General features: G+C 37.9%; 2 protein-coding genes across 2 annotated transcripts; both read right to left on the bottom strand.

The window, feature by feature from the left end:
* Positions 1-10,970: 10,970 nt before the first annotated feature.
* On the bottom strand, positions 10,971-17,689 carry LOC113356031 (probable serine/threonine-protein kinase At1g54610). Its single transcript, XM_026599031.1, has 8 exons — positions 16,175-17,689; positions 15,373-15,657; positions 14,678-14,995; positions 13,467-13,694; positions 12,866-12,966; positions 12,500-12,599; positions 11,989-12,399; positions 10,971-11,528 (listed from the first exon to the last, which is right to left on the bottom strand). The coding sequence occupies exons 1-8, from the start codon at positions 16,664-16,666 to the stop codon at positions 11,325-11,327; spliced, it is 2,139 nt and encodes a 712-aa protein (XP_026454816.1). The 5' UTR covers positions 16,667-17,689; the 3' UTR covers positions 10,971-11,324.
* A 146-nt stretch (positions 17,690-17,835) lies between these two features.
* Positions 17,836-21,044, bottom strand: LOC113356032. Its single transcript, XM_026599032.1, has 3 exons — positions 20,604-21,044; positions 19,287-19,444; positions 17,836-18,756 (listed from the first exon to the last, which is right to left on the bottom strand). Exons 1-3 carry the CDS (start codon positions 20,836-20,838, stop codon positions 18,079-18,081), a joined length of 1,071 nt encoding a protein of 356 aa, XP_026454817.1. The 5' UTR covers positions 20,839-21,044; the 3' UTR covers positions 17,836-18,078.
* Positions 21,045-22,637: the final 1,593 nt, after the last annotated feature.

Below are 22,637 nucleotides of genomic sequence, written 5' to 3'. Positions count from 1 at the left end.
CATATCGTCCGATGATTATAGTGATTATTATTATTCTTCGGATGACAATGTGCACAGTCAGTCCAAAAATCTACCTAAGGAGGTTAGAAAAGGTCGGAGAAAAGCTGCCGGTGTTGATGAGAATGGTCGATATTATGTTGGGAAAATGAATGATCAATGTCCATTTTGTGGTGCATTGCATTGGATTTTGATGAAAAAACATCTGATTCATATTTCATAAATCCCAAATTTAGCAAATGTTGTCACAAAGGGAAAGTGAAACTACCACCACTACGCGAACCTCCTCCAGAACTCAAAGAGTTATATGAACGAGATGTTGATCGTTCAAAAAACTTTAGAAAAAAATATCAGAAGTTACAATGCTGCTAATGCCTATACAAGTCTAGGATGCAAATACGACAACAGAGCCAAAAAAGGTATGGGTTCGCCAAGTTTTTTGATACATGGAGAATTGCGACATTATAGTGGTTCTCTGATGCCAGCAAAAGAAGCGGAAGCTATTTACTCGCAGTTGTTCTTATATGATCCAGCTCGTGCATTGTACATACGTGAAAAAAGAAATACAGATCTAAGTAGAGCACTTCTTATAACAATTCAAGATACACTACTGCAGCACAACATATTCTCTCCATTATATCGCCAGGCACACAAATTTTTGAAAGATAGACATGCTTCATCTGATAAACCTGTCCAAGTTTCTTTTCATTTTAATGAGAATCTGATAAGCGACGTTATTATCTTCCGACTGCAGAAGAAGTATCTGTCATCGTACCTGAAAATCCTAGCGACGTAACAACTGTAGTTGCAGGAAATCCTACACTACACCCCTCATATGATTTCATTATTACTCAATTCATTTTTTGATTTACACTCTTAATTTTATTGATCAATCTTTGAATGTTCTTACAAGAAAAGATAAAAGAATCAAGAATGACTTCTGCTCTAGACTTTCTCTCTCCTATTTACTTATTTCTTACTCAAAAAATATCTCTCCCTTTCCTTTACAACTGAACGACTATTTATAGGGAAATACATAATGGATGACAGCTAATGTGTTCTTTATTTTCGGATAAGACTTGCGACATTCTCGCAACCTTACAAATCTTAATCTCGCAAACTCTCTAATTTTCGCAGGATCCTTACATCTTTCTCATGATTTTAGCTGACGTCGTTTATTAAATAATTTCTGAAATTGTTCTGCGACGTTGTTGCGTTGTGTTGTTGATAATTTCGCTAAGATATTATTGTTGCGAGATTCTGATCCTACATCTTGCCTCTTCTCATATATTTTCTGCAAAGTAGAGAATGATGTGAGAAATGTCGCAGCTGTTCCTCTCTTCTTATTCTGCATTTATCACACGTATTCTTTCTTCCATCTGTTTCTTGACACGTCTTTTGTAACCGTTGCCTTTTAACCGTTTATATTTTTCCGTATTAATCGTGTTTATCTTCTCGAGGAAAAATTCCCTCTTATATATATTCTTTCTCACTCTCTTTTTCTTTCTTTTTATCTCTGCAACTTCATCGTTCTTCTTCAAATCCGTTATTGCAACTTTTCTTCTTTCTTCTTCAATCTTTTTAAGTTCTTCTTCATCTTCATACTATTTCTTCTGCAGATCTTCATCATTCGTAATTTTCTTCGAAATAATCTTCCTGCTACTGTTTTCCATGGATTCATCAAGGTTAGTTTTCCTTTTTCTTCTATGGGTTTTGCTGAAATTGATCTTGTTTATTTCCTTATTTGATGTTGTTTATGTGATTCCAATACTCTTGTTATTTCAGCAAAAGCGCCTCCAATACTAAATTTACAGTTCAGAACCCTAATATTCCCAAATCGCAGCATAATGTTGTTACACATAAAAGAAAGTCTGCGAATGAGAAGGTAGTAAGAAACACTATTCTTTTCTAATAACAATATTATTGCCTCTGTTTCTTATCTGGATTGTAATTCGCAGGGTGATAAGGATGTCAATAAACCTCTCAAGAAATCTCGCTACCTTAAAACTGTTCCAACTTCTGTTCCATTCCACTTACTCATCTCTTCTAAATCTCCTGCGATATCTTCGCAAGATAAACCTTTATCTCCCATTCGCGAAAAAGCTGCCTCAGACTTCATTTCTTCAGCTGACCTTTCAATGATTGAAACCCCCCTTTTTGATCCTTCCATGAATGAAACTTCTTCTCTTCCTATTGAGAATGTTTCTCATCCTTCTATCACTGTCAGTTCTCCACCTGAGTCTCTTCCTCTTTCGAAGGAAACCGTGGAAGGAATAGATATTGCTTTCAAAGTTTTATCTGAAGTCCTGGATGATGGCAAGAAGTCTTCTAATGATCCTATCAAGTCTAGTGTTTGCAAAATTCTGAGCAAGCATTTAGGTTCTGACAGAGCTGCTTCGCAGACAGCTTTGGAAAAAGAGTGTAATGCTCTTCGTCTCGAAAATCAAAAGCTTCAGAATGTTTTGTTGGATCGTGACAATCTTCGCAAGAAGAATGATGAATTGAGAGGTATGATTTTCTTATCTGTGTTTTCAATTTGCTCTTTTAATGGTTTTATCCTTCCCATATTTAATTATCCTTGAAATCCCTCTTTCGCATGTTAATCCTTAAACCAGAAACGAATAATGGAGAGATATCAATTTGAATCTGCTATTAAAGAAGCCCGTGTTGATAAATAAATTTTGATGGATCAATATAACCAATTAGATAACCTTTATTCATATTCTCTTGATCATATAAATAATCTTACCAATAAAAATACCCAATTAGTTCAGAGACAAGATTTATTAAGTAATGAAGTATCTCGCCTTTCTTATTCTTTAACTAAAGCTAATTTAGGGATGGAAACTTTATCAGATGAGAATAAAACCTTGTCTCAAGAGAAGCGAACTTATTTAAACAAGATGGCGATATCTTCGCAGCAACTTAGCATTCTTCAGAAAGTATGTGATGACCAAGAGCAATCTCTTCGCTCTTTGAGAAATGAACTTAAAGAAGTAACAGAGTCATCCATCGCTGAAAGAGATACACTCATTCAAGGTAGAATATCTTTAAAGCGAATCAACTTAAAGAACAATATTCCAAATTAGAAGAATCTTATTCTTCTCTTGCGAAGAAAAATGCCTTTCTTATTTCTAAAGAGAAAAATCTTCAGTCTCGACTTAAAGGTTTGGTTGGAGATAAATTTGATGACGCAATGGACCGTTGGGAGAATAGTTTTCTGTCCTTGATTCAACACCTTATTTCGCAAAAGGAAGGTAGTCATAATAGTTTGACTGCCTTAACTATCTTTTCTTTGTCATATCTTTCTGAATTCTTCATCTTATTTAAATTTTGTATTTTACTTTTCGCACAGTCTGAGAAGAATCTTCATGCCTCCATTTCTGTTTTGGAGGCTAAATATGCCAAGATTCGCAAAGAAAATGCATTGCTCTTCTCTACTCTTATTGGTTCCCGCGACCGAGCAGAAAGAAGACTTGATTATCTTGCTTATTTTAAGGATATTCAAGATATGAATCATCAGAGAGCACTTCTTCGTCAAGTTCATCTCCGGGCTGAAGTCCTTGTAAATGATATTTTACTGTCCAAATCTCTTCCTTCTACATCAATTGAACCTTTGGAAGTAGATGATGATGAAGTTCCTCGTCCTGCTGATAGTGATTATGATTATGAAAGTGGTGCAGAGGATGATCTCTTGGAAGGTGAGGAAGAAATTCCTTCTAAGGAAGCATCTGCTGGTGTTAATCAAAATGAGAAGTCCTGAAGAAGTAATTGCTGGCGATAATCAAGGTGCTAGTCAAGGCGAAGATCAAAACCGAAATGAAGGAGAGGCTTGCGATAATGAGAATATTGGCGAAGAATGTCTGTTATCTTCTGCTACTGGAATTAATACTGAAGCTTGAGCTTCTTATCTAGTTTATCTTCTTGAATTGTCTTATTTTATCACTTTTGCGAATAATTCTTCAACCAACTTTGGAATCAATTTTCCTTTTAGTATTTTGCTGATGAGAAAGATAATGCTTCTTGTTTATTGATTCCCATACTTGCCTCTCATTATCTTTCTTGCAAAAAATAATCTGTTACGAATACTTATAAATATTTTGTTTTATCATGTGGTCTTATTTTCCTTCCTAATTAAAGGTCTTATTATGCCACCTCTTGTCATTGCGACAAAATCGCAGGACGTCCTTGCACTTTCATGCAAAAACCCATTGATCTTGCCTTAACTTTTTTTTGTATTATGGCCTCTTCAGGAATGTTGCGACAATATGACAGGCCTAAATATTCTTGCGAAAATAAAGCCCCATGACATTGCCGTCTTGCGACGAAATCGCAGGACGTCTTCGCACTTTCATGCGAAAACCCATTGATCTCGTCTTATCTTTTTCTTTTGTATTATTGCCTCTTCAGGATTGTTGCACAAATATGACAAGCCTTAATACTTGCGAATAAAAAGCCTCATGACATTTGCGTCTTAAGACACTTATCAGCTCCCTAATGGAGGGTGCCGCCCTTATCTTCCCCCTGGTTGCCCCTTCAAGGAGGCGTACTTCTACCATACAAGGTTAGCTCCTCCCATCCAGTCTTAACAACAACCAGTTTTTTCGCAGCCTCTTATCCCTTTTACCTATAGGGCTTATGGTTACGAGACTGCACCCTAAGTGGGGTTTTCTTCGGGCCGAGTGCAGTATAAGCCAAGACTTGTCAAGAATGGCAAGGTACGCTTCAAACGTCCCTGGCACTCTTGACTCAACCGTGTACCTCGGCGCCTTGATCAGATCTGCACTCCTTGGGAGAGTCCTTATTACCTTAGTCGCCCAACCCAAGTCATATTAAGCTGAGAATCCAAGGTGCCTCTCCCGGATGGGCTTTATTGACCCCAAATCTCCATGACTCAGGTTCCGGTGGCGGTGTAGCCTTTCCCTGAGCCATGCAACAGGTACCCCCTAATATGACGTACTTTAGGTCTTACATTTGCCTCTTGCGAAATTTTATTCGCGAACTAGGGTGTACGCCATAAAGGTTCGCCCCTTTCTTTTATGTCATTGTTCTGTGATTATCTCTGCGAAAATTTCGCACATCATGATCTTGTTTTGATATGATAATCTTGCAATTATTTTTCAGAATCCATAACTTCTCAAAGCTTCTTACGGATAATATCTTTTTAAGTACAACCTGTTCCATGGTCTGTCAAGTCTATGACCAACATCTCTCCTTCTGGATCCATTAATCTATAAGCTCTGTTCCAACTATCTCCTTAATGATGTAAGGTCCATCCCATTTTTTCGCTAATTTTCCACCATTTTCTCGCTGATATATTGGTGTCTCTCGCAGAACTAAATCTCCTGGTTGAATTCGCGTACTTTGACACGTTTATTATATTCTCGGGCTAATCTTCGCTGATAATTCTCCATATGTTGTAAAGCTTTTTCTCTTCTTTCTTCTAATTCATCAAGTTTATTTAAGATCAAACCCGCACTAAGATTTTTCTCCCAAGCTTCTCTTTTGTTGTCGGAATAACAACTTCTGTTGGTAACACCGCTTCAACTCCGTATGTTAAACAAAAAGGTGACATTCCAGTAGCTTCTCTTCTAGTTGTATTATAAGCCCATACTGCATTATGTACTTGTTCGCACCATGCTCTGTGATGTCCTTCCAATTTCTTCTTTAATATATCTGCAATTGTTTTGTTTGTTGCTTCTACCTGCCCATTAGCTTGTGGATACAAAGGAGTAGACTTTCCACATTTTATCTTGAATGCATTAAGTACATTTCTATATTTGTCCTTCAAATTGTTTCCCATTATCAGATACCAACTGCGCAGGAATTCGAATCTGCAAATGATATTTTCGAATATGAATGTAAAGATATCTTTGTCGCGAATATGTTGTACTGCCTTCACTTCTGTCCATTTTGTGAAATAATCTGTTGCGACTATTAATATCTTCTTTGTCCAGAACCTGGTAAAAATGGCCCACAATATCTAAGCCCCACTTTCCAAAAGGCCACACACTGGTTGAAGATGATATGGTGCTCCAGGTGCATGTATTTTCTTTCCATGCCGCTGACAATCTTCGCAACGTCTTGATATTTGTTTTGCATCTTCGTGCATGTATGGCCAGTAATAGCCTTGCATTTTTGCTCTATGTGCCAAAGATCTTCCCCGCTATGATTGCCAGCATCCCCACTATGTAACATTTTTAGCACTTTTTCTCCTTCCTCTCGTGTCAAACATCTGAGTGATGGTCCATTAAAGGATTTTCGGTGTATAGCAACCCATCTCTTAATTCATAATTCGTTGCGCGATTTTTAACTTGTGTGTTTCCAATCTATTTCTTGGTGTTTCTCCTTTCGCCAAATATGCATGAAGTTCCATTCTCCAGTCTGCGATATTGTTCGTTTGTTCTTCTTCATTGTCTATTATCATCACATCCACTTCTTCTTCTTCTTTATTGATTGATGGTGACAGAAGTGTTTGTATTTTTATGCATCTCGCAGTTGGATCTGTCATCATGCTTGAGATGAAAGCAAAAGCGTCTGCGAGTCTGTTATCCTTTCTTGAAATGTGCCTCCATTTTATTTTTGGGATTTTCGCTGACAATTCTTCAACAGCTTCTTGTATTTCTTCAAGGATGGTTCATTTGTAGTATACTCTCCCTTTATTTGGCGAATAACTAGCTGCGAATCACTAGTGATCCTGGCATTTTCTAGTTTCATTTCTATTGCGAATTTTAAGGCATGTATCACAGCTTCATATTCGTTTCATTATTAGTGGATGAATTCCAATCTGAATGAAAAAGCCATCTTTATTCCTTCTGGCGAAATTAAAACAATTCCAACTCCATTTCCTTCTCCATTTGATGATCCATCTACCAATATCTCCCATCTATTTGGTTCTGTTAATAAATCTTTTGGATCTCCGTGTTCTTCTTCTATATCCATCATTTCTTCTACTGCTTCATCTTCTTCTAAAGGAAATTCTGCCAAGAAATCTGCAACAACTTGTGATTTTGGTGAAGACAAAATTTCATATTTAATATCAAAGTGGCCTACTTGTGCATTCCATCTCTCCACTCTTCCTGATCTTTTAGAATTCTTCATCACTGATTCAATTGGTACTTTTGTTAATACCTTTATCTTGTGCGCTTGAAAATATATGCGGAGCTTAAATGATGCATAAACTAATGCTAAGATTAACTTCTCAATCTTTGAGTAATTCTCGGCAGTATTAAAAGTTTTGCTAATGTAATAAATGGGTTTCTCCACTCCTGCGTCTACTCGCAATAACACAACACTTAATGCATGCGACGTCGTCGCAAGATAGATCAATAATTCTTCTCCTGATTCTGCTTTTTGTAAAATAGTTGTATTCATAAGATGTTCTTTGATCCCTTGAAAAGCTTTTTCACATTCATCAGTCCATTTAAATTTCGCACCCTTCTTGAGTATATCGAAAAAATATTTGCATTTGTCTGATGATCGCGAAATGAATCTCCCCAGCGAAGCTAGAAGCCCATTCAACTTTGTACATCTTTTATTGTTGCTGGTGTTGGCATGTCACGAACTGCTTGCACTTTTTCTGGATCAACCTGTATTCCTTCCTTTGATACAATGTAGCCTAAAAATTTTCCACGATGCAACTCCAATAGTACACTTCTCAGGATTCAATTTAATGTTATACTGCCGCATTTGTTCAAAAATCTCCCTCAGGTCTTGTACATGGTCTTTAGCTTCTTTACTCTTTACTAACATGTCATCCACGTATACTTCTAATGTTTTGTGTATCCATTTTGCGAACACCTTCTCTACCATTCTTTGGTATGTCGCTCCCGCATTTCGCAAACCAAATGGCAAATGATGTAACAATATAAACCTCTAGGGGCAAAGAAAGCAGTATGTTCTTGATCTTCTTCAGCGAGAGGGATTTGGTTATACCCTTTGTACCCATCTAAAGACGATACTCATCATTTCCCGCTGCGGATTCCACCATTTGAGGAATATCTGGTAACGGAAAACTATCTTTGGGGCAAGCTTTGTTTAAATCAGTGAAATCTATGCAAATCCTGATTCCTTTGTTTTTCTTTGGGACAATGACCATATTCGCTATCCATTCTGGGTATTTAGCTTCTCTTATGATTCCCGCATCAAGCATTTTCTGTAGTTCTTCTTCTATTTGGGAATGGTAAGTTGTTGCAATTTTTCTTATTCTCTGTTTAAATGGTCTCACATTTTTGTTAATCTCCAACTTGTGGCATGCAATTGATGGATCTATTCCCGGTATCTCATCCATGCTTCCTGCGAAAACATCTTTATATTCTCGCAAAAGGTTAACAGTTCTTTCTTTCTTCCACATCCATTTTGGTTCCAATTCTCAATATTAGAGGTTCTTCTATAGTCCCAACGTTTATTTCTTTTGTTGGTTCTGCGGCAGTGTAACTGGGTTTAGGTTCTCCCATTGGTGTTGGTTCTTTTATTGTTTTCATAGGTCCTTCTCCTTCTTCCGAAATTTCGCTGGGTATTCCTTTGCCTTCTTTTGCCCTTATCATATATACTCTAAATTCTTCTTCTTTCTTTGCTTCCTTTGCCAACTTTCTGCGAAATTGTTTCTTTTTTGCTTGTCCTTCATAATGCTTTACTTCAATTTGATGACATAATTTCGCATTGTCAACATCTCCTCTGATTTCACCTATTCCATTTGGTGTGGGGAATTTAATACATTGATGCAACGTTGATACTACAGCTTTTATCGCATGTATCCATGGTCTTCCTAATAACATATTATATGGCGATTCCATATCCACCACACAGTGTTACTGTGTTTCGATCTCTCCAAGTGGAATTCGTACCACTATTTCTCCTTTGGGTTTTGTTGTGGATTTTCCAAAGCCGTGAACAAAATATGTTGAACTGGACATTTATTCATCTTTAAATCCCATTCCCCGGAATGCATGATAAAATCTTATATCCACTGAACTTCCTGTAATGATTAAAGTTCTGTTAAATATCCATTCTCCCATGGATTTTGTTATTTTCTCCTTGTCTTTTCGCACAATAGGCACTGTAATAACCAACAGAGATGTGTGATTCAAATTTTCTTTTGGTATTTCTGCCGCCATGAATGTAATTTTTTGCTTTTCCCAACCTTTCAAGGGTGATGTCTTTTCTACCGCCATAACCTTTCTTCCTTCAAAATTTCGTTTATGTATTCTTCCTTTGATGTTTTCATGGAATTCATTAACCATCGTTTTTGTTATCATATTACACTCCAATCTTTTGTCATCTTCATTAATTCTAATCATCTTTCTTTTAACTGGTTCACTGATTTATTTAATCACTTTCTTGATTTGAACATTCTCAACAACAATCTTCAACTTTCGTTTTTGATCCCTGTTTCTAGCGCCATTATGTAGTTGCAGGAAATGCTACACTACACCCATCATATGATTTCATTATTACTCAATTCATTTTTTGATTTACACTCTTAATTTTATTGATCAATCTTTGAATGTTCTTACAAGAAAAGATAAAAGAATCAAGAATGACTTCTGCTCTAGACTTTCTCTTTCCTATTTACTTGTTCCTTACTCAAAAAAGATCTCTCCCTTTCTTTTACAACTGAACGACTATTTATAGAGAAGTACATAATGGATGACAGCTAATTTGTCCTTTATTTTCGGATAAGACTTGCGACATTCTCGCAACCTTACAAATCTTAATCTCGCAAACTCTCTAATTTTCGCAGGATCCTTACATCTTTCTCATGATTTTAGCTGACGTCGTTTATTATATCATTTCTGAAATTGTTCTGCGACGCTGTTGCGTTGTGTTGTTGATAATTTCGCTAAGATATTATTGTTGCGAGATTCTGATCCTACAACAACAACTTGCGATATTCTATTGAACCTAAAATACGGAAGCGGATTCACAAGAATAGATGAATGTCATCCTACATATATATCTACCTTTGCACTATGTTTTGTTATTCCCTTATGGTGAACTAGGGTGGAGCACTGAACTCGCGTAGTGGGACAGAAAAACCTACACAGATACAAGATTAAGTCATATGTAGTTCTTCGATCAAGAGGAGAGAAATCACCTGAGTGGTTTTCTTCATATTTGGTTCTTTGTCAAGTGAAGTTGTTAGAATATGGGCATCCAACTCAAAACCAATTGACAATGAGTAGAATAGCCCTATGGATTATAAACTCCAGGATAACCCAGACAATGTGCTAGGACTCATAATCTCAACGCGCCCCCTCATGTGTAACCTTGTTGGGTACCCAGACAATGTGGTGAGACTAATAATCTCTGGTGGGACTAATAATCTCAACACGCCTCCTCACGTGTTAGCCCTCGTTGGGTCTAACACGTGGACAATAAATCGGGTGGCTCGGAATAAAAGTGCGGTCAAATGACTCGACACAGATAGACTGCTCTGATACCATGTTAGAATATGGGCATCCTCAAAACCAATTGGCACTAAATGGAGCAGACCTAAAGATTATAAACCGCAGGATCTTAGATATTCCAGACAATGTGGGACTATTAATCGTATGGCTCAGATCTCTACCTCTGCCATGTGTGATCCTTTCAGAAACTCCAACACCACCACCATCACCACCACCTTCTTGAAGACTTTCGAAGTTTGAAGATGTTGAAACAGTCCCTTCTCATTGTTTCGAAAAATTTGGGCGCGCAAACAAAGCATTTATGAGATTGTTTTGATTTTGAAATGATTTGTTTTCTTGGTCTTTGAAATCTATTTATCCCAATAATTCATCTCAAACAGCGACACGTATGTTGCGCGCGCTTTTAACTCATGACTGACTCGGTGGGACGTGCCAAGGGACTCGTCGCATTCTGAGCCAAACTTTTCGGTGAACTGACAACTTCATTAGTACAAAGATTGAAAGGTAGATGCTATCTATTGACTGGAACTCTGGAAGGCATACTACTTACCCATGACTCATGTGTTTCAATAAAGAGGTATCTTATCTTATACCCTGTGCCAACTCTGCCTATTCGAAATGTTTCATTCTGTAGTATTACACCTTTTTGTCCTTTCCAAGTAAACACATGAAGAGAAAATATACACAAAATACCATTATATACCACCAATTGAAAAGGTACAAGTAAATATCTCCAGAAGCTGATTCCTAAACTGGCCATTTCTCACAATAGTAGTAAAAATAATGCAAACTTCTTTTTTCGGAATCTGCTATTGAGTGATCAACCAATTCAAAGATTAGATGATGAGCTTTTATGTTGTTGGAGAACCAGAAGCACCGGTTTTGGTGCAGCAGGTAAACTTGCAGCTTGAGAGTGTTTCACCTAACCTGTCTCCCTGAATAAAGTAGAGCTTCAGCCTGGCCATTTTCACCATAGCTCTTGATCTTTGCCTTGTCAATTCGAGCTCTGCGGACAGCCTGTTGGATTTGCCTTTCATGCTCTTTAAGCATCTCATCCATATTTCCGCCTGGGGGCATTAAAGGTCCAGAATAGTGGATCCTGTTCTTCTTAGGGACATAACCCTGAGATATCACACAAACAACACAGGTTTAAAGATTATTTTTACGTTGTCATGGGATCAAAATTTTCAAACAGTTTACAGGGTATGGTCCTAATTTAATACACATGAATGCAAATCATTCACATAAAGAACTGCCAAAGATCACTGCCTTTATCGAATAACCACTGCTGAATAGCAATTATCAAAGAAAAAGATGTGAAATCAGAAAAAACATGAAATTTTTATCATATTGCATGAATATCGTAGTAAACAATTCCACCAAGATGTACCATGAAAAGTGGATGAAGTTGCGAGTTTCTACACGTCAACTTGTGCCCCACTCGTATGACTTGACATATCGGATATCTATTGATAGAGGAGATATTGATATGCGAGTACATCCTTATCACCAGATGAACAAACAAGATAATATCTTCTGGTAGAAGAAAAGAGAGGCAAGACGAGTTGCTTAAGTTACGTACCGTGGTCGATTCCTTGTCATATACTCTATCTCCTTTCTTTTGAGAAGATGCTGGACCATCCTCCCACTTCTGCTTTTCAGAGACCTCAACATCATCGAGTTGATTGTATTTTCCATTCAGTTTATGTTCTGACCAGGTCGATCCCTGAGCCACATGCGATCTCTGTGTCCTTAACTCTGCCCCGTTCCTTGAAGACCCAAATGGTCTTGTGGGACCCACCACCTGAGCTTCGTATTCCTTTATAACCGTACTCCGTGCAGATCCAAAACCAGGGTGCATCAGAGGACCAGAACGAGAGAAATTATTCTGCCCAGATCCTCCACGGGGCTCGATAGGGAAACCACTTCCACCATCCTCTTGCACATTGAACTTTTGGCTAGTGCTTTTAGAGTTTGAAGGTCCATGACGTTTCTGAAAGTGGAAACACAGAACGAAGAAAAATGGTGCTTAAAACAGGAAATACCTTAATGAAACCATAAGATCTTGGAACAGGCAGCTAAACAGGAAATACCTGTGATTCAACATTAGAATCTTGTGGAGCAGGTTTCGCATCTCTTAAACCCCTTCTTCGGGATTCAGCTCCATGGCCTTTCATTGCCGCTGCTCTTTGCCTGATATGATGGAAAAAGAATGGAAGCAAGGTAAAAATGTTACTTTCAACTTTTGTTATAACCTCACGAGTGTGAGAAAATTGAGTTTTTAGAGGAAACACAAGAAAAGGCTGCATAGTATAAGGTTTTTCTTAAACTTTAGAGAGTAAGTAAATCTCCATATATTCAGTTTGTCACTAAAAACGGGTTTTGAGTTAGGAGAACTACGAGGAGAATAAATGTTGAAGCAGATGATATAACAAAAACAAGAAAATCAAATTACATACCTTCTAGCTTCCTCATCCCGAAGCTTAGCATCAAACTCCTTGCTAGGTGGATATTTAGGTAAAGTTGATGGGTCACAAGGGAGAGGCTTTGCTGTAAAAAACTGGAAAATACAACCAGTTATGGGAGAGAAAATATGACAGAAACAAAATGCATCAAAGTTCCTATCCACATCAAATCCAAGCAAGTCTGGAGGACTAAAATCAGCACATTGGTTGGTGGTCCATAAATTTGAAATATAGATACACGGAAAACAGATTGTTTTTGCTTCATAAAGAGTTGACTGTACTTTAAGCTGTAACATAATTTACAGCCGATATATCCACCACATACTTCCTGTCTGGACAATATAATTTCTTTGAATCTCCTGTTTATAGTTGCACTTACCACATCCACCAGTTCTTCTCTCGAGAACTTCACTTATTTTACTGAAGAGCGTTTAGAAATCCGTTCTTTGGGAATGAATAAAAATAAAAGTTTTTTTTTTTAAACCAGAATAAAATAAAAGTTGATTCCTTGAAACTATAATAAAATCTGGCACATTCAATCTGCCATGGTAAACCACCATTGGAACAAGCTAGATAAAAAGAACCAATAACAGACCTCGCTTTTAAGTGAAGAAGCCGCGGATCCACGACGCTCAGGCTCTATTGCAAGGAGAACCTCAAGAAGGGCCAAAGAGGAAGAAGGTATGTCCTTGAAGGTCTCAGCGACGCACCGCCTGTAAGGATGTGACGGTTTGAAAATTGTTGTATGCGGCAATCTTGACTTCCTCCAATAATCCTCAGATGGTGAACCACACAGTTTGAAGATCTTATGCAGCTGCTCCACCTGTTAACATATATAGCAGGTTTTAAGAATCAGAAACAAACAATGTCCCGTATCCCGTAGAACTCTCCCCTCCGCTTAAGTAATTAGTAATGTTTTTTGAGAAAAGCGATGGACATTTTTTAACAAAATTTTCCATTTCCAGAAAAGTGTTATTCAAATCCTGCAGTAACAGCTAATTTCCGTTTGCCGAGCACCAGATTTTGCTAATGTTCCTCAATCTCGTAATTATCATTTATCAAATAATAGATTTCCATCTATCAGAACTTTTTTTGGGTTGTGACTTGCTATTCCATGAGCATATTGATTCAACAGAGAGATGCTTTTATGGCTAATTCTCGTGGAGGGTAAGCACCATTTCCCGAAGTTGTCCTTACAAAGATCAAAATCATTCTGAAGCAGTCATCCTCAACAAATACTGCAGGCCTTAAGGTCTTCATGATCACCTTTATATGAAGGTCATAATTATAAAAGTAGTAACATCTCAGAAACAGATAACCTAGAATACCACCGAATATGACTAGCTGACTCCACATTGATGAAACAGGGGAAATATTTTTGCATTTTAACGAATGTAAGTATGACAATTATGCCAGCCTAAGGGTCTTCGCATCCTTAGATACCCACCACCACCCACCCCATGCCCCTCTACGGCCCTACAGCAGAAACTTCACACAAACCAGTCAAATCAGAACCATTTCCACCGGTTTGACTATCCTTTTGGATATGTGATTGATGAAAATAACCAATTAAGGTTTCCATGCTTCTTAGTTTGTCTTTTCTCAAATAGTAGTAGCCTAGTAGGATAGTAACTAATTTTAAGACTTCTTATGCACAGGATGTTTGAATATGATATATACAAGTTCAGATAGGCTGATTCACAGGCAAAAAGTTTCACAGTGATCAATCTTTGACTAGGATGATAACTCTGCTTAGCAAGACGAGGGGAAAAGGAAAAAGGATTATTACGTAACGAAATCAGATACCTCAGTTCTTCCTGGCATGATAGGCTTTCCAACAAGCAATTCAGCAAGGATGCAACCAGCACTCCACAGGTCCACACCAACCCCATATTGTGTTGCGCCAAGTAAAAGCTCGGGAGGCCGATACCATAGTGTTACAACACGACTTGTCAGTGGTTGCTTTTGATCAGGACGGAATAAGGTCGCCAAACCAAAATCAGCAATCCTGAGAATCCCATTATTGTCAATCAGAAGATTGGAACCCTTGATATCCCGATGCAAGACCCCTCGACTATGACAGTGTTCAAGCCCGAGAAGTAGCTGCTGCATGTAACACTTGATCTGCAATGGCAGCACATATACTCCCTATATGAGATACAGCTGACAACAAGTATATTATCCAAGTGAAGAGCTAGACGTTCTCTGTTGATCGATAATTTAAAGCTACATTCGAGGATACAAATTCTGAATATTGTTCAGTTCCTTCAGGATGACAAAAGTTTTTTTTATCATCGTGGCCTAGTTCCCGCTAGTTTGCCCGCAAAGGATCTCTGATATATGTCAAGTTATTAAAGTCTCGACTATCTTTCAAGCACATAAGATCATTAAATGTGCTCATTATACAAGTCAGACAGTCTTGGTCCCTGGGGAACTAACATAAACCAATTCCAACAATTAACCACAAACATTTCAAAAATATACAAGGGTAGAGCAAACACCTGTGCCTCAGTGAACTTGATATCAGGTGAAGCTGCAAGCCCAGCAAGATCATGTTCCATGTATTCAAATACAAGATACAAGCTGCAGGACATCCGTGAGGTAACCAAGCCCTCGAGCTTTATAACATTTGGGTGATCAAGCCTCCGCAGGATATGAATTTCCCTCGCCATAAAACGAACACTTTCTGGATCATTATTAACAAATCTTACTTTCTTTAATGCACAAATTTTCCCAGTTTCTAGGTCCCGAGCTCTGTAGACACTACTGTAAGTTCCCTGCCCGATCTGCACAAACAGATGGTCCAATAGAAAGTTAGCTACATATGATAATCTTTCCTCTTTTGGTTTATACTTTACAGCTTTAATTGTTGCATCGTAAGCAGGTTCAGTGTGAACTACAATCTCCAAGCAGGTGACACTTTCTTCTGTTTTCCAGAAAACAAGATCATCAAATAACAACACATCTAGTGTGACTTTATCCTCTCTAGTTCTTCTTCTAAAATTTTAGTCTTATTACTATCAAATTTGTGTTTCTACAGAGAGGAGGGCGAGTTTTCAGTTTGTATACTCCTCAATTGCATATGGGGGTTCAAAACAGATTCTCATAAAATTATCAAATTCGTATTTGTATCTCCAATTCAATGTGCTATATTACTACGAATATGGGAAACCATCTGTAGGTCTCCATGTTTCAAGTGTTGTTCTTTGAGAGACGGACATATACTAAGGAAGTAGTTTCAGAATTAATAATGCAAGAATACAACTGCAATAAAAAGAAGTAACAAAGAAAATAATTACTCACCTTGTCTAATTTTTCAAAAGAATCTGCTCGTCTAGGAACCCAGCCTTTAATTGCTTCGCCAGCAACTGCTGTGAGCCAAGATGGCCAACCTGCAGCAGCCTGTTCTGCTTCCATACTACGAGGCATACTGATGATCCTAGAAATAGGCGGAACTCCTAATGTCACCACTCCATTCTCCGTCGTCGCACGTCTCTGATGATTAGTTACTATCTTTCTATCACTAACTAATGGCTTCTTCTTCTCTACTACTACTCCAACACCATCATCTGATGATAAAAGCGGCGGAGTTGACACTGCAATAATCTCTTGTGATGTTGGTTTTGATAACAATCTCACTGTAGTCCCATTAGAACTACCATCTGTTTCCACTACAATTTGATGATCTCTCTTAGAAGGAGCAACCAATAATTTAGATGACCTAAATTCTTTCTCACTCCGGCTTTGAACATATTGAATTCCATCTTGACCCCCTTTTGAGCATATGCAACCCATGATCTTACCACTTCTCAGTCAAGAACAGTCTCTCACCTCACCTGTTACTTAACTTTGGCACCATTTATAATGCATCTAACTTTATACTAAGCTGAGATCCCACAATGCAATAACAAACCCTAGACTAATCAAGAAAATTATTCAATTTCTTCAACCCTCCTCAATAATTCATATTCGAATCATTAAAAATTTTTTTTAGCTAGATCCTCAAATTCTATGATCAAAAAATTAAGTCAAACACCCCAGACCAAAAAATTTCAGAATTTGAATCAAAAACTAAAAAGGATACTTCAAATTCAGTTTTCCAAGTCTTATACTGAATTAAAAAACAAAAATAAAAAATCTCTTCTTTCCTTGAGGAAACTTCTTGATGAGGGTCACAGTATTATGAGAAAGAATGAAAGAATTGATACAAAAAAAAAAAAATCAAACTGAGAAAAGTTATCTTACTTCTCCTCCGTGTTATTTGAAAAGAGAAAAAAAGTAGAAGAGAAATATAAAGTGTAACGTTGAGAAGTAGCAAGTAACACTCAAGGAAATGAGGTTTTATCGGATCTTAATGTATAACCCTAGAAATTCGATTGAATGGAATAGATAGATAGATATTGGGTGTGAAAGAAAATTGTTAAGGCGCTGATGCTATTTGCATCTTCTCTGTGTGTGTTGGTTTTCGTATTTGTGCGTTTACCTGTTTTCTTTAATTGTAAGTGCCAGAGAGAGAGAACGACACGCACGACCTTCCCGTGTTGGGTGAGACCGATTGATTGATGGTGAAGTACCAGAAATATATGAGTAAAGACTGGACCTTGCGTCCTTTGGCCTGCAAAGGATCTATTCTTTTTCCTTCACTTTTTCTTTGCACGCACTTATTATCACCTTCGAGAGAGACAGAGTCAAAACTCCATTTTAAGATGGTGGTGGTGGTGGATATTGGATGGGAATTGGATCGACAAAGTCATGAGTCTCGTATTCATCACTTCATTAAACAAATCAACGTGCTTGCTCGTTTCAAGGTAGGTCCCACCTTTTACTCATTCTTGCTTCTTTTCCACACTTCAGCTAGCTTTTTCAGCCCTTCTTCCACGGTGGTGGTTGAGCTTCAGATACGACTGAGTTTGTGGCTGCTTGCTTCTAGTAATACTGTACTCTTGCTTATTCTTACATTTGAATCCAACTAAAAGAAAAAATGTCATGTAATGTAGGAAACTGACCACAATAGCGAAGCATGGGACTCATAATGGGAACTAAGTAAAATCAAATACTATACTGATGACTTATTCTCAAAGCTAATATAAGCAAGTCTTACATACAAGAAAGGAGATCAACAAGACTAGGGGAAAAGGGTGACGACGAGATGTCAGAAACTTCTAAGAGTACTTCCTGTACAGAAAAGCGTTAGGTTGCTTTTTCATTCAACCTTCTTGTTTGGGTTTCTTGCTTAGTTCTGAATATCTACCTCCCATTAACTGCAAAATTTCTTCCCATAAATCTGGGGAAGAAGGATAATTAGATTTCTTGCAAATCATATTTGCACTGCATGCAGCGACAAACCAGTAATCTGATTCAATCTCTTCTCTTAATTGATCGGACTGCCAACCTGCGTATCCAACAAAGAATCTGAAATCTTGGGGCCTGAGTACACCTTTCTTTACTAGGTCTGCGCCTACTTCAAGACTGTTTCTTGCACCAAAACAAAGTCCGGGTACTACCTGTTCGAACTCGGGGAGATGCAAATTCTCTTCTGCTTTTAGTAAAAACATGCTTGCTTCGAGGGGACCGCCAAAATGCAATGAACAGTCCGAAAATGTTGTTGCGAGATCGAGATTTGTGGGTTTCATGTGTTTGATCTTCTTGTGAAGTGGCCGGTTCAGCACAACTCCAAAGGGACCCTCGCGTGGGTCATTTGATCCAGACCTGAGAAGTAGGACAACAGTTCTTTCAAATGTGGGAACACCATCGAGCTTCTCAGTTGCGACCAAGACACAGCCTGTTTCTGGTACTGGAATTGGATGCGCCCATTTTGGGCCAAGCAGTTTTGAGGACTTCTGGGTAAACCTGTCGACAGGAGCATCTATGTCCACAAGTTGTGCCTGTTCAAGAAATTTACCTTTCCATTTCAATTACTATAGTGATCTACAAATGCATGTGTCATGGTTATGGCAATCCATAATTCTTCAACAAAGATGACTCGCCAATAAATCTGCAGGGTCTGGAGGATAAGAGTCCAACCCATAAACATGTATAAATTACTTTCTAACAGTAGAACTGCTCCTAAGCTTTTAGGGTCCTTTGCATAGTGGCGCAAAGCCAGACAAGATAGAAAGAACATATGCTATGGCTCGCCATTACCAACAACAAAGCATAAACCACTTACAAATAGACAAAATGACCATAGGCAACTAGACACACCAATTTTTTTCAGTGTTACAATGCACGGCAGGACTTGAAAACACAATTTCTGGTACTTGTAGTATTTTAGTTCTGAGAAGGGTACTATTGATCATAGTCAGCGCCAAGCCTGCATACTTAAATCTATAAAACTGAAACGTAACAAGAGACGTCTTCGAAATCTTTAATGGAACAAATGCAATTATCATTATGTTAATAAATAAAACATTACCTGTTCCCGGGCAACAAGATTTGCTCTAAAATCTCTCCAGTCTGAAATTTTACGATGATGTGACTTATGCGTGGTAGTGTCGTCAGATTTGTTGCTTTCAGGCATTGAGTTGCTTCCTTTTGAATCATCTCCCTCTGGGACAGGTTTATCACTACTCCCTGTAACAAAACCAAGAACAACAATACAGCCGTCTATAAATCCATATTGTACATAAGATGCTTAGCAGAAGTTCGGTTAAATTATTCTTAGCACCACCTTCCAGGCCCAAATTACAAAGATTCAAGGCACATATAGATATAGTGTAGACATGATTTTTGGGTGTACATCAAGGAAAACGAAAAGAAGACAAGGAAGATAAAAATAGAAAGTGATAAGAAGAGCAAACAAATGTTCTGCATCAAGGAACATTCTTTTCCTTAGGAATTTAGATACGGTGCATAACTAAACACAAAAAATTCCCAGCTTTTATTCTGCAATATACTCTGGCTTACATAACCTATCATAGCACTACGGGATAGTGATCCATAAGGTATACAAGCACATTGGAAGGTAAAGAGAAGACAAACTGAAGAATGTCAGCTAAAGGTTGAGTCAGCAGAAAGAGTTGACATCTATATGTCCTTCAAGTTTGCTTGGCGAAGCATACTATATCATTTGTACACAATCATCAGAGAAGAAGTTTCGAACAGTGACAAGGCTGCTTAAGTCTGACCAAGTACATGTGTAGACAGATTGTATAGACTCCAAATTTCACAATGTGTTGAATCTTTCAACTTGGTTTTTAATAGTGACCCAATTGAACCTTTCTAGTGTATCAACATACAATATGTTTTAATGTATTTTCAGTTGGGGAGCCCTTGTTTTCTAAGAGAGACAAGGTTTTCATACCAAGCAAAGCATGAGAAGCAAACAACATACATTCAGTTGGAGTGTTACTGCTCAACACAATCACTTCTATTTTCAATAAACAACACTGTGAGTGTCAACCACATTATAAAAACATTAGATGCATGTCCGATACATCATACATTTGAGAATGTTGCCAATTCAAGACTACAAATATATTTTCTATACATGCATCTACTCACATATCAGAGTCTAACACACATATAACAAACAATTAAAGTCCAATTTTGCAGAAGGACTAATCCTACTGATCCCAATTAACAACTATGTTTTAAAATTCAAGTTAAAACACTAGAGAATATCACAAAACCACCAATCTCATGCAAATGTATGTAATTCAAAGGCTTAGCTATAGAATTCCAAATCATGCAATCAAATGTATAAAAATAAAAAACTAAAAGAAGTTTTTACCAGAAGAAGAGGAATTATCATGATTTTTCTTTCCCATAGCTCGTACAACAAGAGATCGATTAGCAGAAGAAAGATTCAACTTAGAAACCCTAATTTCAACAATGTTCTCATCTTCAATTCTCAAAATTCTCCCAAACTTGCAAGAAAAGGGTTTTTCAGTATTATTTCTCTGAAATAGAGAGTAAATGTTGGGTGAGAAATGACCACTATTTACATGAAGAGAACAAAGATCCATGGTGATGATGATGATCCCCCTATAATTGGGTTTTCAAAAGAGAGGGTTTTTGCTTAACAAATGAGATTCAATTTTGTTTTAGATTTTAATCTAGAAATTTGGTTGAATGATCAGAACGTTGCCGAAAACGAGATGATGAGGAACAGAAAAATGAGAGGAGAGAGAAAGAGTGAATAATAAAAAGAATAAATAAAGTGTTTTTTCAGTATAAACGGATATAGTATTTATCGAATAGAATATGCGTAAACTTCTCTGGTGTGACATTATAAAGGTTTTGGTCGAAGGCCATGTGAGGAAGCTTGCCCTCGGTGAGGAAGGAGGAGGCATTGAAACTGCTACATGAACAACCGTGGAAGAGTTTCATCTTCCACACCACCCCATTATGTGGGATTGTGGACGGAAGTTCAAGTTTAGTGGTGGAACAAAAGAAACGGTATTCAAAATAGTGTTTTACGTTAACAAGAATAGTGTGAACACAAAGATCATTGTCATCTGGGTGTTCACAAATAATGCACGCAGACTCATGACAGTATAGTAAATAGGATGTGCTTGAGGGGGATGAATCGGTTATGTTGAATCCTTGACTCAGAGTCCTAAAACTCTTCCTCGTCTCATCAACTACAATCATTTTTCTTAGCTCACATAATAAGATAAATAATGGATGAAGTATAAAACGTATGAACATGATGTACCATAAATATCGAATCGAATATGTAAAGTATAAATGCATGAATATAGATGAAACGATTAACTTATATGATTCAGTACTCAGATCTCTGTCTGCGGGTTTGGGTTTTTCATTATATGTACGATGGTTACAGAAATAGTCGAATGACTTTGAGATCAACATAGGCCTGCGTAGCAGGAGGAATCTCACTTACACTTTCTCTATCTCTCTCCTATTCTCCTCTCAATATTCTCAGCCCCCCTCTTCACTTGGGAGAGAGGGGTATTTATAGGGTGGTTACGTGAGGTCCACTTCTGAACCCGTTATAACCTTATCCTCTTGTGTCTTGTGCCGCTTACGCAGAAGTCTTCGTGTTCTCGGTTCTCTCTGCGTGTTCTGTTTGAATATGCAGTGCTATCTGCGCTTCCTCCACAGGCTGACTGACACGTATGCTGTTTGAGGGTATTTAATGCGGGTAGTTGAGATGTCTGTCCGCGGTAGACAGCTGTCCTCTGCTCCTGTCTTGTCTGCGTCAGTCGGACTATCCCCAGCCGTAGATCTTAGATCTTTCTGGGGATAGGATAAAGTGACTCTTGGATGTCCACGTGTGATATCATATCTTGATGCTCTCAGCCGCATGTCCTCCACGTTGTCTTTGTGGACACGTGGCGGAAGATGAAATGTGTAACTACAAATAGCGTTAACGCTATTCAGAATAGCGTTTTACGCTATTAAGATTAGTGTTTTTTTTTCTCAGGCATTTCAACGGCTCGTTTTAAATCTATGGATAAAAAAAGCGCTATTTTGAATAGCGCTTTACGCTATTTTGAATAGCGCTTTACGCTATTTAAATTAGCGTCAGGCGCTATTTTTATTGGCGTTTTTCGTCTTCTAGCGCTATTCTGAATAGTGTTTTACGGTAATCTGATTAGTGCTTCCATAGATTCCACGGACCATCCCACGAAATCATGGAACATGGCTTGGAAAAATTGTGGAAGACTCCAACTTGGAAGCCACTAGAATTGACATTCCACAATTTTTCCACACTTGGAATAGGTGAAAGCCAGAGCGGAGCCAAGAATTATAGGAAGGGTGTGCAAAATTTTCCATGGGTGCAAAAAAGGGAGAATTC

Source organism: Papaver somniferum, chromosome 3 (genome assembly GCF_003573695.1).
Source record: "Papaver somniferum cultivar HN1 chromosome 3, ASM357369v1, whole genome shotgun sequence".
Lineage (NCBI taxonomy): Eukaryota > Viridiplantae > Streptophyta > Magnoliopsida > Ranunculales > Papaveraceae > Papaver > Papaver somniferum.
The sequence above is the reverse complement of the archived record's forward strand: the minus strand, read 5'-3'. Positions and strand labels throughout refer to the sequence as shown.